The 13,857-nt window shown below is 55.7% G+C and overlaps 1 protein-coding gene across 2 annotated transcripts; it reads left to right on the top strand.

Annotated features, from left to right (window-relative positions):
- TPRA1 (transmembrane protein, adipocyte asscociated 1) lies at nucleotides 1–13,317 on the top strand. 2 transcript variants are annotated; one of them, XM_005866947.2, is made up of 12 exons: nucleotides 1–47; nucleotides 5,808–5,903; nucleotides 6,447–6,587; nucleotides 6,762–6,894; nucleotides 9,653–9,739; nucleotides 9,832–9,904; nucleotides 10,016–10,095; nucleotides 10,629–10,739; nucleotides 10,865–10,925; nucleotides 11,121–11,223; nucleotides 11,323–11,403; nucleotides 12,665–13,317. In XM_005866947.2, the coding sequence occupies exons 3-12, from the start codon at nucleotides 6,463–6,465 to the stop codon at nucleotides 12,906–12,908; spliced, it is 1,098 nt and encodes a 365-aa protein (XP_005867009.1). In that variant the 5' UTR covers nucleotides 1–47; nucleotides 5,808–5,903; nucleotides 6,447–6,462; the 3' UTR covers nucleotides 12,909–13,317. The 2 variants fall into 2 exon arrangements, with proteins under 2 accessions (XP_005867009.1, XP_005867008.1); XM_005866946.2 differs by lacking the exon at nucleotides 5,808–5,903.
- Nucleotides 13,318–13,857: the final 540 nt, after the last annotated feature.

Genomic DNA, 13,857 nt, shown 5'->3' with positions numbered 1-13,857 from the left:
ATGGGCGACCGCGGCGGCGGGGCCTGATCGCGGCCCGGAGCCCTCAGGTAAAAGGGACCCTCGGCTCCTGTCATTGGCTTGAAGCCCTACCGCTGGGCTGGCACCTCCACTCCAGAGAGGTCCCGGCCTCCGCCTCCCATCTGCAGCCCTTCCCCCTCCCCGGCGGGTAGCCCTGGAGCCTGGGTGCATTGGGGGTCTCCCCGTGGCGGCTGTCAGGGAGCCCGGAGCTGATGGGGACTCCCATCCCCACAGCTGGACCGGGGCCCACCCGCCCCGCTCCTTTCTCAGGGGTGTCACCACTTCTCGCACAGCCTCAGAGAATACCCCGTTGGGGAGGTTTCAGAGGGCCCCGGGGGTCTCTGGGTGCGGGGCACCAAGGAGGAGGGGACGAGGTAACTGGGAGTCCCATGGGGGGTGGGGAAGGCCCCAGGAGGGGGCAGTGACCACACACACGTAGCTGCACAGGCCCAGGGCTGTGGCCTGTGAGCAGGGCTTGCTGACCTGTGGGTTGAGGCTGTGCAGGAGGAGGTCTAGGGGCCAAGACACCCCCACATCTGGGCCTCTGTTCCCATCGACAAACGGTGACAGGCCTGCCTCCAGCTTTGCTGTGGCCTTCAGCCGCCTGAAAGGGCAGGGGAGTGCTGTTCATGTGCCGAGGCTTTGCCCTTGTGCGAGGGGCCACCTGCAAGGCTGGAGGACTCTGCGTCCACAGGACCAGGGGAAGGAGGGGGGAGTTGGGCGTGGGGATGGGCCTCGGGGTCCTTCCACATGGATCCTTCTCCCGCTCCCCAGAGGGGCTGGGTTGCACTGCACTGGGGATTTATTTGCCCAAATCATAACATTTGCTGAGAACTTATTTTGTGCCCGGCCCTGTTCTAGGCTATGGGGCCACGAGCACACCGGGGATGGACAGCTAATAAATAAACACACAGCCAGGGCCACTTCTGACAGAGGCCACGTGCCGTAAAGAAGATGGACAGCTAATAAATAAACACACAGCCAGGGCCACGTGCCGTAAAGAGAACACAGTGCGGGCTAGCCGGGAGAGATGGTTAAGGAGGGCTGCTTGGAGAGGGTGGCCAGAAAGGTGAGACGGTGCTGGGAGAGGAGCAAGCCCTGAGGTAGGCAGACGTTTGGAGAACAAGATGAAAGCCAGGGCCTGGGGAGAGGAAGGGACTGAGGCAGAGCAGTAGGCAGGGGTCGGGTCAAGTTGGGCCTTGAAGGCGAGGGAAGGGGCCCAGGGCCTCTCTTCCTTCTGGGGGGCTCCCGGTCGGGCTGCTGGCAGTTCACGTGGAGTGGCCTCTCTAGGACAGTGTCCACCACGGCTGAAGGATAAGGGGGTTTAAAATCGCAACAAACAGCCTGCTGGGGGTTGGAAGCGCGGAAGGGGGTTACGGCGACTGTGAAGAAGTATCGCCGGCCTCTTAGGGCTTTCTGATTCCCCAGGCTTCCCACCTGGAAGCTCTGGGAGAGGTTTGGTCAGTCCCACTGCACAGGTGAGGGATAAGGAAGCTGCGGCCAGGAGAGGGAGGCACTGTCCAGGCGCTCACTGCAGGTCCAGCACGGCATGACCTGAGCCTCGCTGGCCTCTTGCCCTGCAGCCTGGCCAAAGACAGAGGGAGGGACGTGGAGGCCCAAGCACTGGGTGGGAAGATAGCTTCTGGAATGTTAATGATGTCAAGAGACGCCTTCCCGGGTGGGAGAAACTATCTCGGTTTCTCTGGTCCTGGGAAGCTAAGACCAGAAGTTTGCTCTACGGGGAGTGAGCTGGAAGGGGCTATGGAATCTCCCCTGTCTCACCGTCACTTGAACATTATCTCAGGTCTCCAGAACCCCCTCCCAGTGTAGACTCCCTGTGCTCAGCATGGTGGCCTGGTCCTCATGTGGGTACAGCGAGGCCCCAGTTATACCTCAGCAGTCACATACAGGCACAGAGGAGGGGGCTTTTGTCTCTGGGGGTGCCTGCTGGTCAGGGAGGAACACTTTCCTCAGGAGACTCCCCATGTGACATCACATGCTCTGCCTAACCAGCCGCTGACAAGGAGAGTGGGCCCACCCTCCCTGACTGAGCAGAGCTTCTGTGCAGGGCACTGCTGGCAAAGGGAGGACGGCCATTCACTTGGTGGACTGCCTCGTGCATGGCGGGACATTTGGCAGTCCTGGACTCTGTCCGTGAGAAAGCCAGAGCACCCTGCCCCTGGGTCCCTGTGTCACACGGGAGCCCCTGTGCACCTGCTGAGGTGTCCGGTATTGCTCTACTCAGTTGGCTTATACTTACTGAGGTTCAGCTTCTGGTGCTGGGGAGGGCTCTGCCTGGAACACAGGGCATCATGGAGGCGGGTCCTGGAACAAAATAGTAGCTGGTAGCAAAGAAGAAGGGGGCAGTGTCTGCTGAGGATGCCGTTGGCAGTGTTGGCCTCACTATTGCTAAATATCCAGGGGCTCAGGCCAGACACCACACCTGCCTTCTTTGCTCTCTTTTCTCCGTCTTTGCGTCTGCCAGCCAGTCTTGTGGTCTAACCTCCCTCAGGTGTCCCACATCCCTCCACCCCACCCCACTACCACCACTGTTTAAGCCACTGTCCTCTTGTGCCCTGACTGGTGCAGTATCTCCTGAGTCTCCCCGCCTCTACTCTTTTCCCCCCGTTTAGTCCATTGTCCACGGCAGCTGACAATGACACTGACTTCCTTTCCTCAGGAAAATGGGACCCTGTCAACTGCTTTCGGAACACCCTTCTCGATGCACTTAGAATAAAATCACATTGCATGAGGTCATGTGGCCCTGTCTGACCTGGTCCCACCAACCTTTCTGATCTCATGTCCAACCACACTGGCTTGTGTTTTGCCCTTTGAACAGGCCAAGCCTGTTTCTCTCTCAGGGCCTTTGCATTGTTGTCCTCTCCCTGGTTGCTCTTTGTCCACATTGTTTAAAGGCTGGCTCCTTCCCAATTATTTGGATCTCAGCTCATATTCACCTTGTGTAACAGTCCGATTTTAGGCAGCACGCCTTTATGTTCCCTGGGATTCGGGCTTAGCCATTGAAACAAAGGCCAAGATAACAAGATAGATTATTCCTGTCTGTTGCATGATAGTCTTCATGCAACCTGTTCAGGACATGACTGGAGCCCTACCATGTTTGGGACCCAGAAACCTTCCTTCCTTCCTTCCTTTCTTTCTTTTTTTAAGATTTTAAAAATTGATTTTTAGAGAGAGGGGAAGGGAGAGAGGGAGAGAGATAAACATCAATGAGAGAGCAAAATATTGATTGGCTGTCTCCTGCACACCCTGTAGCGGGGATTGAGCCTGTAATCGGGGCATGCATCCTGACTGGGAATGGAACTGGCAACCTTTGGGTGCATGGGATGATGTCCAACCAACTGAGCCACACTGGCCAGGGCCAGACTGTTGTAAATGTTTCCCTCCATGTCCCGCGTGGTTCAGGGTTCAGGATCTGGAAGAGGAGCCGCACACAAATGAAAGAGAAGAGACAAGAGATAATTTGGAAATATTGGGGGGGCCAGGCAGATAAGTCCAACTCAAGGGGAAGGACTTCACTGGTGCTCAGGCCTTGCCAACCTTTTATTGGTTTGGGATACACCCATAGCCCTTAGGCAGGCAAGTTCCAGTAACACACAGACTATCTTATCAATAAGGATTTACATGACTATCTGGTGGGGAAGTTGCTTCAGCTATCATTATCTGGACTAACGGTGGGTGCACAGCTCTGACCTTTGCTAGGGCTTCAAAGGTCACTAGCCTTCCGGGTTCTCTGTCTACACTTCTCTGCTAGTGAAGATAATAGGCAGTTTCCCACACCAGACACCTTTCTTATTACTCTGTTATCCTCAATATATGTGGCTTCTGTCTTGTGATCTGAGATGGCTCAGCTCTTGTTCCTACCACCACATTCACATTCCACAATTACCATGTTTCTCTTTTATTAGTGTAGATGTGGCTTCTGTCTTGTGATCTAAGATGGCTCTGCTCTTGTTCCTACCACCACATTCACATTCCAGCCAATGGGAACAGAGAAGGGCACAACCTGAAATTGGCAAACCTCACTACTCATGTCCTGTTGGATACAACTTGTTCATGATACAACTTGTTCACATGGCCACAGCCAGGGGGAGGGGACCTGGGAGAGTGGCTGTGATTCTGGGGAGGCATGTGCAAGCTAAATCCAGGGGCTCTAGTTCTCCAGGAAAGGATGCATGTTGGGGACTGCAGCAGTCTCTACTGTTTCCTGTTCTGTACCAGCGGTCGCCAACCTTTCGGACCTCACGGACCACCAGTGGTCCGCGGACCACCGGTTGGTGACCGCTGTTCTGTACCACTCCTCTGTGCTCTTGTTGTCTCAGCACTTATCTATAGAAGTTTGCTTTTAAAATATGGGCTTTTGCACTGGCTCTAGGCCTCCCCTCCTAGAAGGAAGGCCCTGTGGGGGCAGGTGTGTCCCAGCACCAGGACTCCTGCCTGGCTCACAGTAGGTGCTTGGCACTGCCTGCCATGGGTGGGTGGAAGAATGCATGAATGAAGGAAGGGGTGGACTTCTTTGGCTGCCTTTCCCATTAGTAGAGAACAGGAAGGAACCAACCTCTGTTTTTGGACCTACTATGTGTCAGGCATATGTTCTCTTTAATATTCCTCACTGTTGGTATGTCCTCAAGTTGCAGGTGGTCATGTGATCCCAGAGCTATTCAGTGGCCTGTTGGTGAGAGGGATGGAGGGGCCTGAGCCCCAGGTCTTGCCCAGCCCTTGGGAGTCTTTAAGCCAGAGGCAGCACTCGCTTCATGGTTGTGAGAAACAGTGAGCACGTCCCTGCATTCCCTCTAGCCCTGTCTTGGCCTGCTGTTGTTCAGGAATAGTGCTAGTGCCAGATAAGCATGGGTTCCTGTTGCAGTGCTGCATAGCCTCCTGGGCTGCTCCTTGCTGAGTGGGACACCTATGCTCTTGGCGTGTAAAAGAACATCTCAATTTTTAAAAATTTACTGAAGTGTAACCCATACACGTGCCCAAAGCAGAGGTCCATGGCTCAGTGAATTGTGACACAGTGAGCGCATCTGGGTACCCACCGCCCAGATCAAGTATCTAGAAGCTGGTGTGCCTCCCTCCACCCCTCTACCCTCCATCCTCCACAAGGGTGACCCTTATTCAGTCTCTCCATGGGGTTAAACCGTACGTCTGCTCTGCTCCTTGTGTGGCTTTCTCAAGATTCTTATCTGCGAGGCGCTTCTATGTTGCTGCCCGTAGCAGTAACCCATTCTTTTTATTTCTGTGCAGTATTCCACTGTTGTTTATGTGAGCACTGCTGTTCTCACATGCATTCTCATTTGGGCTTCCCGCAGCTCGGGGCTATTATAAGCATACCCCGAAGTGGAGACATGGGCATAATTCTGTCCAAGTCATCATTTTAAATGCTGGCATCTGTTACATCCTGGTGAGCAGGCCACACCTGGCTCACCTGCCCTGAGCCCCCCAAGCTCCCTGTGGAAGTCCCTGCCACTGTCGATGCAGGCCAGCTCTACTGATACTCTCCCTGAGTCCTGTGACCTGCAAGCCTGCCTCGGTTGTCCACGGTGGCTCCAGGACCCTAAACCACCAGGTCTCCTATCTTCAGGCTGGACTCTGACCTCTCATTCTCAAATCATCATGTGGGTGCTTGACTGCCCCCGACCTTTCACACTTCCTCAGCAGCGCCCTCTCCCTCCCTCCACAGCGCCTCCTCTTCTCTCACCCTCTCCACTTAGAGACCTCTGTGCTTCTAGGGGACAGTGCAGTGTACCCTCTAGTTGTATCTGTCTTTCTAGGGTGGCAGCAAAGGGAGACAAGGGCTTGAGGGCCACTTGAGTGTGCATGATACCCCGCGCAGGCACTTGGCTGCTGTGACCACACTTGGCCTCCAGGTGGGTTCTGCCTGGGTGTGGAAGGCTGGGGCCGAAGCTCAGCTACTGAGGAATTCATGTGTGTTGGCTGTTGGAGGCACCTGACGTCACTTATCTAGTACTCACTGCAACCTCACAGGATGGACACTTGTTACTCCCATTCCTGGGTCAGGGGAAACTGAGGCACAGAGAAGACAAGGAAGTAAGAGGCAGGCTGGGGCACGAGCTGTGTCTCCCTCAGGTTTGGAGTGACCAACAGAAGTGATGCCAGATAGCTTGCATTGCTTTGCCTGGACGAGAGGCAGGCTCAATCATTGAGGGAGCTTTTACTGTTTGGGGGTCATGAGACAGACAGAGCCTGAGACAAGGGACTGGGCCCCTGTGTGGGGTTGGGTTGGGACATGTGCAGGAGCACCACACCTCACCTCCTGCCTGGTGTGATGGGGAGCGGGCAGCAGGCTCACTGTGGGCAGCCCCTCTGGTACTCCACTGGGAGCCTGAGACTGGAGGCCCAGGGCTGCACAGCCTCTGCGCTGCTAACCTCGTGGCTCTCACTCCCCCAAGGCTGGGTGCTGGCAAGATGGAAACCGTGCAGGAGGTGGTTTGGGCCAACGGGAGCACAGTGCTGTCCCCACCCCTGGCTCCCAACATCAGTGTGCCACATCGCTGCCTGCTGCTGCTGTACGAGGACATTGGCACCTCTCGGTAAGGCAGTCACAGCCTTGTTTGGCTGCCTGACTGTGTGTGAGCGGGTTTTCCTGGTGTGTGTGTGTGTGTGTGTGTGTGTGTGTGTGTGAGCGGGGGGGGGGGGGGGGGGGGGGGGGGGGGGGATGCAGACATAACCTCACTAGGGAGCTGGTTTTTATACCTGTTTGCTAGGGTCCGGTACTGGGACCTCTTGCTGCTCATCCCCAATGTGCTCTTCTTCATTTTCCTGCTCTGGAAGCTTCCGTTTGCTCGGGCCAGGATCTGCATCACCTCCAGCCCCATTTTTATCACCTTCTATATCCTGGTGAGTTCACTCCAATTGGTGACAGAAAACCTAACTGCAACTGGCTTAAGCAAAAAAGGGAATTATTAACTGCCTCTGAAATGGAAAGTCAGCTTCAGGTATGGCTGGATCCAGGGGATTAAGTAATGTCATCAGGACTGTCTCTCTGCATCTCTGCTCTCCTCTGGCCTTATCTCAGATGAGTTCTCCCCTTATGGTGTCAAAGATAGCCAAGAGCAGCTTAGAGCTCATATCCTGCTTTTCTGCTAACTTAGCAAAGAGTACCTCCAGTGTAGACCTGGACTGCCCTCTGATTGGCCCACTTTGATTCTGTGTTCAGCCCTGAGCCAATTACTGTGGCTATGGGGAAAGGGATACTTTGGAGCTGGGATGGTGGGGTCAGCTCAGCCTGACTAGAGGAGGATGATAGTCCCTGGAAGACAAGTGGGGAACCATTACTAAAGGGAAGACGAATGGATGCTGAGTGGGGAAAAATTACCCAGTGAGCCTCCATCCATCCATCTGAGACCTCCTGCCTGTTGTGAGAGCCTGCATTCTCCTTACTCAGTGGTCTTGGTGGGTGTTGCCTGGGGAGAGGTAGCAGGGCTGTGGCTGACAAAGCAGTCCCAGGTGTGAGTCTCAGATGTGGGCTGTCCAGCTCCCTTTCTTCAGGACTCACGCCTGACCGACTTGTTGCCTGGGGAGAGGTAGCAGGGCTGTGGCTGACAAGGCAGTCCCAGGTGTGAATCTCAGAAGTCCCTTTCTTCAGGACTCACGCCTGACCGACCGGAGTCCTCCCTTTCTGTGCCTCTTAGCGATCACTACCTGAGAGCTGAGTGGCTCCCTGGTCTCCCTTTTGTGGCCGGGGTCAGAACTTCCCAGTCAGAAGAACGGGTAGTGGGCAGGCAGAGAGGCAGGGGAGGCTGTTGGTAGACCTGCTGACTAGACCCCAGCCCTGTGAGGTGGTGTTGTGTAGGGATGGGGATCAAGGCCTGCTTTCTTCTTTGCCCTCTCCCACGGCCTCTCTGACCATTACTTGTGTATTTATTCAGCAGATATTAATCATCTACTGTATGTCAGGCAGATGCTCTTTCTGGGGGAGTGCGCAAGAAAAGAAACCCAGGGCCAATGCCCAGGAACATGAGGCAAGGCCAGGGGAGTCAGCACTGGCCCACCCTCTTCCTCCTGGGGACTTGGTCCTGGAGAGGAGGCAGTGGTAAGAGTGCCCTTAGGCAGACCACCTCCAAACCCCAGCTGTGCAGGATGGCCTTGGGCCAATGGCTTGACCTCTCTGTGCCTCAGTGCCCTTCTACATGTCAGATTTGATTTAGCTTGTGGCACTCCTGTGAGCACCAAGTGACAGCGTGCATAGCTTCTGCCCAGTGAGGGCTTGGCATACCGTAGGCACATGGCAGTTGGTTGCGTCTGCAGCCTGCCATGCTGAGGGGTGTGGGCCTCCCCAAGACTTAGACGTGGCTTTCATGGCACAAAGGACAGAGTATGTATGAATGTGGGCTCTTTTGTTTGTACGTGTCAGAAAACTAAAACCCACAGAAGCCAGACTGAGAAACTGACCAGTCCCAGGGCTGCGGGCACGGCTGGATTCAGAGGCTCAGTGATGTTCCGGCTCTGTCTCTATCTCCTTCTTAGCTTGGTGTCTTTCTGATGGTCCTGTCTCTAGCAGTCTCCACCCTCATGGCAGCCAGGCAGCCCCAGCAGCTCTGGGTTTGCATCCCCTCAGCTTCCTTTCCTAGTGATTGCACCTCTTGTCCTGGCTGTGACTTTCACTCAACTCCCTTGGGTACCACCCCATTCCTAAACCAGCGGAATGGCATACTAGAATGGCCAGCCCTAGGTCACAGGTCAGTCCCTGAAGTCAGGAGTGGTGGGGTCAGTCCCCCCAAACCATGTGAAGGAGGAGGGTGGGACAGGAATGAAGCTGTTGGCCGAGGAAGAGGGTGGATACTAGGTGACAAAAGCTACAGATGCTGAGCACAGGCACTTCTGCAAAACCTACTCCTGTGGCACCTTCCCTAGGGTCTGGATGCCTCTTCTCTGTGGCCTCCTTTCTCAGCCCCCAGGTCTCAGAATTAAAACCATTACTATGACAAGACGAATGGCAGTTGCGGACCCAGTCCTTACTGAGTACCAGGCACACATCCACATTTATTTACTCACTTGAGGCCCGATGCACGAAATTCATGCAAGAGTAGGCCTTCCTTCCCCTGGCTGCCGGGGCACCAGCTTCCTTCTGGCACCCGGGACCCGGGCTTCCCTCCAGCCGCCCGCAGGCACCCGGGACCTGGGCTTCCCTCACAGCCCCGGCTTCATCTGGAAGGTCGCCCCGAAGGACGTCTGTCCTAATTAGCATATTACGCTTTTATTATTATAGATTTGATCCCTCAGTGCTCAGATGCAATAGGTGCCATTATTACTTCTATTTCATAGATGAGGAAACTGAGGCTGGAGGAGCAGTTACTTGCCTGAGGTCACAGAGGCAGGAAGCAGCGGAGCTGGGATTTGAACCTAGGCAATCTGGCTCTATCATGTCACCCTACTAGCCATTCTGTAGCTGTCAGTGTAGTTGGGACACTGAGGCCCAAGAGGGGAGGACCAGGCAAGTGGAGGGTGGTCTCCCCATCTCCTGCCTTGTTTAGTTTGGAATCCTTCCATTCTGTAGGAACCAGAACTGCTGCAGATGTGGGGGGTGGGTTTGCTGTCCTTGCGATCCCAGAGGTCTGGTTCCCTGACTCCACCGCACCCCCTTCTCACCCACCAGGTGTTCGTGGTGGCGCTAGTGGGCATTGCCCGGGCTGTGGTCAGCATGACGGTCAGCACCTCGGATGCTGCAACTGTTGCTGATAAGGTGTGGCTGGGCCTGCTGGCAAGGGGGGTGCTGGGCACTGGGGAGAGGGGTGACTGGGCCCCAGGCTGACACTCTGCCCACTCTGTGTCCAGATCCTGTGGGAGATTACCCGCTTCTTCCTGTTGGCCATCGAGCTGAGTGTGGTTATCCTGGGCCTTGCCTTTGGTGCGTCTGCTGCTGGGGCTAATGCTTGCCCTGCCCCTCCCTGGCTGGGGGCCAATCCCACCATGGTCACCTGGGCTGGCTCCTTCTGACTGACCAGCACATTTTTTCCAGGTCACCTGGAGAGCAAGTCAAGCATCAAGCGTGTGCTGGCCATCACCACCGTGCTGTCCCTGGCCTACTCTGTCACTCAGGTAAGAGGGGGTGGGCAGGGCAGGGCAGCCCTGGGGGCTCCCTGGAGGAGGCTGTAGTCAGCGAAGGCCAGGCCTCCTGGTCCTGGATCTGGGTTTGAATGTTTATCAGGTGCAGTGTTATCCAAATTTAGTGCATCTAAGGAGTCACCTGGTGCACTTGTTAACAAGGCAGGTTCTTGGGCCCTTCCCAGATTTCCTTCTTATAGATTGGGGTGGGGGAGGGGAGGATGCCCATCACCTGCGGTTTTAGCAAGCAGCCCAGGTAGGAGAATGTAGGTCTGCAGACCACATTCTTAGTTTGGGTCAGGTATTGCCCTTTGCCCAGCCCTGTCCCCTGCCCCAACTGTGCCTGTTCTGGGTGCTGTAGCTGGATGGGAAGGATGTGACCAGAGAGTCAGCTGGAGCAGGAACCCCTGGGGACCAGGCTGGGGCTGGGCTTGGTGTGGTGGATAGCTTCTGTGGTGGAAGGCCCCAGGGAGGGGACTTTCCAAATGGCAGAATCCTTTGAGACCCTCCCCTGCCTGCCCTTGCAGGGGACCCTGGAGATCCTGTACCCTGATGCCCACCTCTCAGCTGAGGACTTCAACATCTATGGGCACGGGGGCCGCCACTTCTGGCTGGTCAGCTCCTGCTTCTTCTTCCTGGTGAGGCAGAGGGTGGACCCTGGGCCTCGACCCGCTGGGAGTGGAGCCTGACTCTGTGGTACCTGGCCTAGTTCCAGGCCTTGTGCTCCCCAGCACCCCTCTGAGCCCCGCTTCTGTCTCCGTAGGTGTACTCTCTGGTGGTGGTGCTTCCCAAGACCCCTCTGAAGGACCGCATCTCCCTGCCTTGTGAGCTGCTCTGGGACACTGCTGGGTGGGAGGGTAGGGAGAATCTGTTTGGGCCACGGTGGCCTGGAGCTGGAGAGCCCTGGGTGGGAGGGAGGGAGGGAAGGAGGGCTCCTTGGGGGACCGAGGGGTCCCAGTAACACACTGGGATGAAGTGTGGAGGAGAGGACAGGACCTCACGCTCCCCCCATCCCCCAGCGCGGAGAAGCTTCTATGTGTACGCAGGCATCCTGGCGTTGCTCAACCTGCTGCAGGGGCTGGGAAGCGCGCTGCTCTGTGCTGACATCATCGAGGGGCTCTGGTATGGAGGCTGGGGGAGCTGGGACAGGGAGCCCCAGGCTGGGGAGGTTCCACCCAATGAGGCATGCTCCAACCTGTCCCCTTTGTCCCCCTCCCCCAGCTGTGTGGACGCCACCACATTCCTCTACTTCAGCTTCTTCGCGCCCCTCATCTACGTGGCCTTCCTCCGGGGCTTTTTCGGGTGAGTCCTCCCACAGGGGCCGGGGAGGGAGGGAGTGGGGGCTGGTGGGCTGGAGGTCTTGGCAGAGCTCCAGGCTTTCCAGCCCACTGCCCGGGGTTAGGGGGCTCCAGGCGCCCTCGCGTGGCTGCGGGCGGAACCGCGCCTTCTTCCTGAGCCTGTGTACCTGCCTGGTACATCTTCTAGAGCTCCCCTGCTCCGGATGTAGGCTAAGACAGGAGAGAGGGGCAGACAAGTGTCTCTGTGTGTGTACATGTACACACATGTACATACATATACAAACATACACACGTGCACAAATGTACATGTGCACACATATACATATTATATATGCAACACACATGGAAATGTACACTTTACTGTACTACATAGACAGCAGCTATGCACATTGTCCTGCACTTGCTGTTTTTCATTTAAGAATAGATTAGTCCATTCATTCCTCAGCACACACTCACTGTGCCATGCACTGCTATACCCGAGATACAAATGGGAACAAATTATACACAGATTCTCGTGCCCACAGAGCTTCTGTTCTAGCTGGGGGTGACTAGGCAGAGGAGCAGGGTTGTGGGGAGTCCAGGGTGTATTTGAGCATGGGGTGGGTGTGCACATGTGTGCTTGGAGGTCTCTTAGGGAGATGGGATGCTAAAGACGTGAGATTGAGGGTTGGACCCCAGGCCTCTGAGGTGGTGGAAGCTCATGTATTTTTCCCGAATCCAACCTTCCCCACCTGCCAGGTCTGAGGGAATCTTCCTTCTGAATGGAAAAGCTGGGAGAGGGCTTTAGAGGTAGGGTGAGAAGGACTAGGTTGATTCCAGCCTAGTTCCGATCTAGCCTCGGGCTCCTGTTTGCAAATTGGGTGCAGTTTTTTCTCCCTCAAATAGTGATCCTGAGGATTGAGGGAGTGGGTGAGCTCAGAGTGCAGGGGTGGAGGTCATGGCCAATGCTTGCTGAGCATGCTGACCCAGGTACTGTTTCAGGCTGTTCACCCTACACGAAGAGCCTCTGAGGTTGGGGTTGTTGCACCCATTTTGGGTGAGAAAGCAGGCACAGCACCTCTTGCCCAAGTGCACACAGCCAGGAGGAGGAGGCTGGGTGTTAGTCCTGTTGGACTCCATGGTCCAAGCGATAGGGACCTCAGGTTTGGCGTTAGGCAGCCGTAAATGCATTTCCTCCTGGTCTGATGGTCTCATTGCCCAATGAAGGAGGGCCTTTCTGGACTCAGACTGTGGGACTCCCCATGCCCCTCTGTCCTCCCTACTAGCTCGGAGCCCAAGATCCTTTTCTCCTACAAATGCCAAGTGGATGAGACTGAGGAACCAGACATGCACCTGCCCCATCCCTATGCTGTAACCCGGCGGGAGGGCCTGGAGGCAGCAGGTGCTGCCAGCACACAGTTCGACTCAGCCAGCGGAGTGTCCTACCTGGATGACATCGCTTCCATGCCCTGCCACACCGGCAGCATCAACAGCACGGACAGTGAGCGCTGGAAGGCTCTCAATGCCTGATTGCCGCTGCCCTGGCTGGAAAGAGTCTGGGGCCTGTGGCTGGCAGAGCGGAGAGGAGGCCAGGCAGTGCAGATCCTTGGAGGACAAGGCCAAGGACCTTGTGTGGGTGGCAGTGCTATGCAGGCTCTGTCCTTCCACCTGGGCCTCCAGTTGCCCTCAGCCATCTCTGCTCTAGCTGTCCCTCCCCCTTCTGTCTGTCTGCCCTTGCCCTGCTCCACAGTGTGGTCCAGATTATGATCTCTTATGCTGGCCAAGGACACCTCTTTTCTCCAAAGGAGAAAGCCTGGGCACCCAGAACTGGCACCCCTCCATACAGCACTTTGGCCTTTTCAAAGCTCACTCTGGCAGGTGGGCTGAAGTGTGTATATTTTCTTGATCTATTTTTTAATAAAAAAGAAAAGGAGCACAAGGTGTTACTGTGGAGATTCTGTAGGGAGTACTGGGGCTGGTTCCTTTCAGGAGCCCGACGGCTGGGATGTTCAGAGATCCTGGCAGACCCCTCTGCATCCTGAGCCCAGGGAGGCTCAACCAAGAAATACTGGCCAGTGCGCAGGCCCTGCTGGCTGCTGGGAGGTGGAGAGAAATCTGGCCCCAGCCATCTCTGTGTGAGTGGAGGGGACAAATGTGGAAAAAGAGTTGTGGTTTCTGTGGGCTGTCTTTCCGCTCTGTTGAAGTGTGTGGCAGTTGGAATAAGCCCTTTGGTCCCGTCCTTTCTCTACTACTGCTCTCTTGGCTTGAGACAGCCACTCCCTCCTGCCGCTCCAGTCTTACCCTCTGTTAGAAGGGATCAGGAGGTCTGTATGTTTGTGAGGACTAGGAAATAGTAAGTGTGGAGGACTGGCACTTGGGAATCGAACAGTAATGATAGCGTATTATTTTTAGCCTCTGGAGCAGTGCTTGGCACCCAGTAGGCACTCAGAAGACAGGATGCTGGGGAATGACACTCGCA

The sequence above is a fragment of the Myotis brandtii genome, unplaced genomic scaffold (genome assembly GCF_000412655.1).
Source record: "Myotis brandtii unplaced genomic scaffold, ASM41265v1 scaffold240, whole genome shotgun sequence".
NCBI lineage: Eukaryota > Metazoa > Chordata > Mammalia > Chiroptera > Vespertilionidae > Myotis > Myotis brandtii.
The sequence above is the reverse complement of the archived record's forward strand: the minus strand, read 5'-3'. Positions and strand labels throughout refer to the sequence as shown.

What these genes read in the sequence shown, in the direction of transcription:
- TPRA1 (XM_005866946.2), top strand. Translation starts at nt 6,463, where the DNA reads ATGGAAACCGTGCAGGAGGTGGTTTGGGCCAACGGGAGCACAGTGCTG. An exon ending in TTATCACCTTCTATATCCTG is followed by an intron (nt 6,895 to 9,652) that starts GTGAGTTCACTC and finishes CTCACCCACCAG; the next exon opens with GTGTTCGTGGTGGCGCTAGT. An exon ending in TATCCTGGGCCTTGCCTTTG is followed by an intron (nt 9,905 to 10,015) that starts GTGCGTCTGCTG and finishes CATTTTTTCCAG; the next exon opens with GTCACCTGGAGAGCAAGTCA.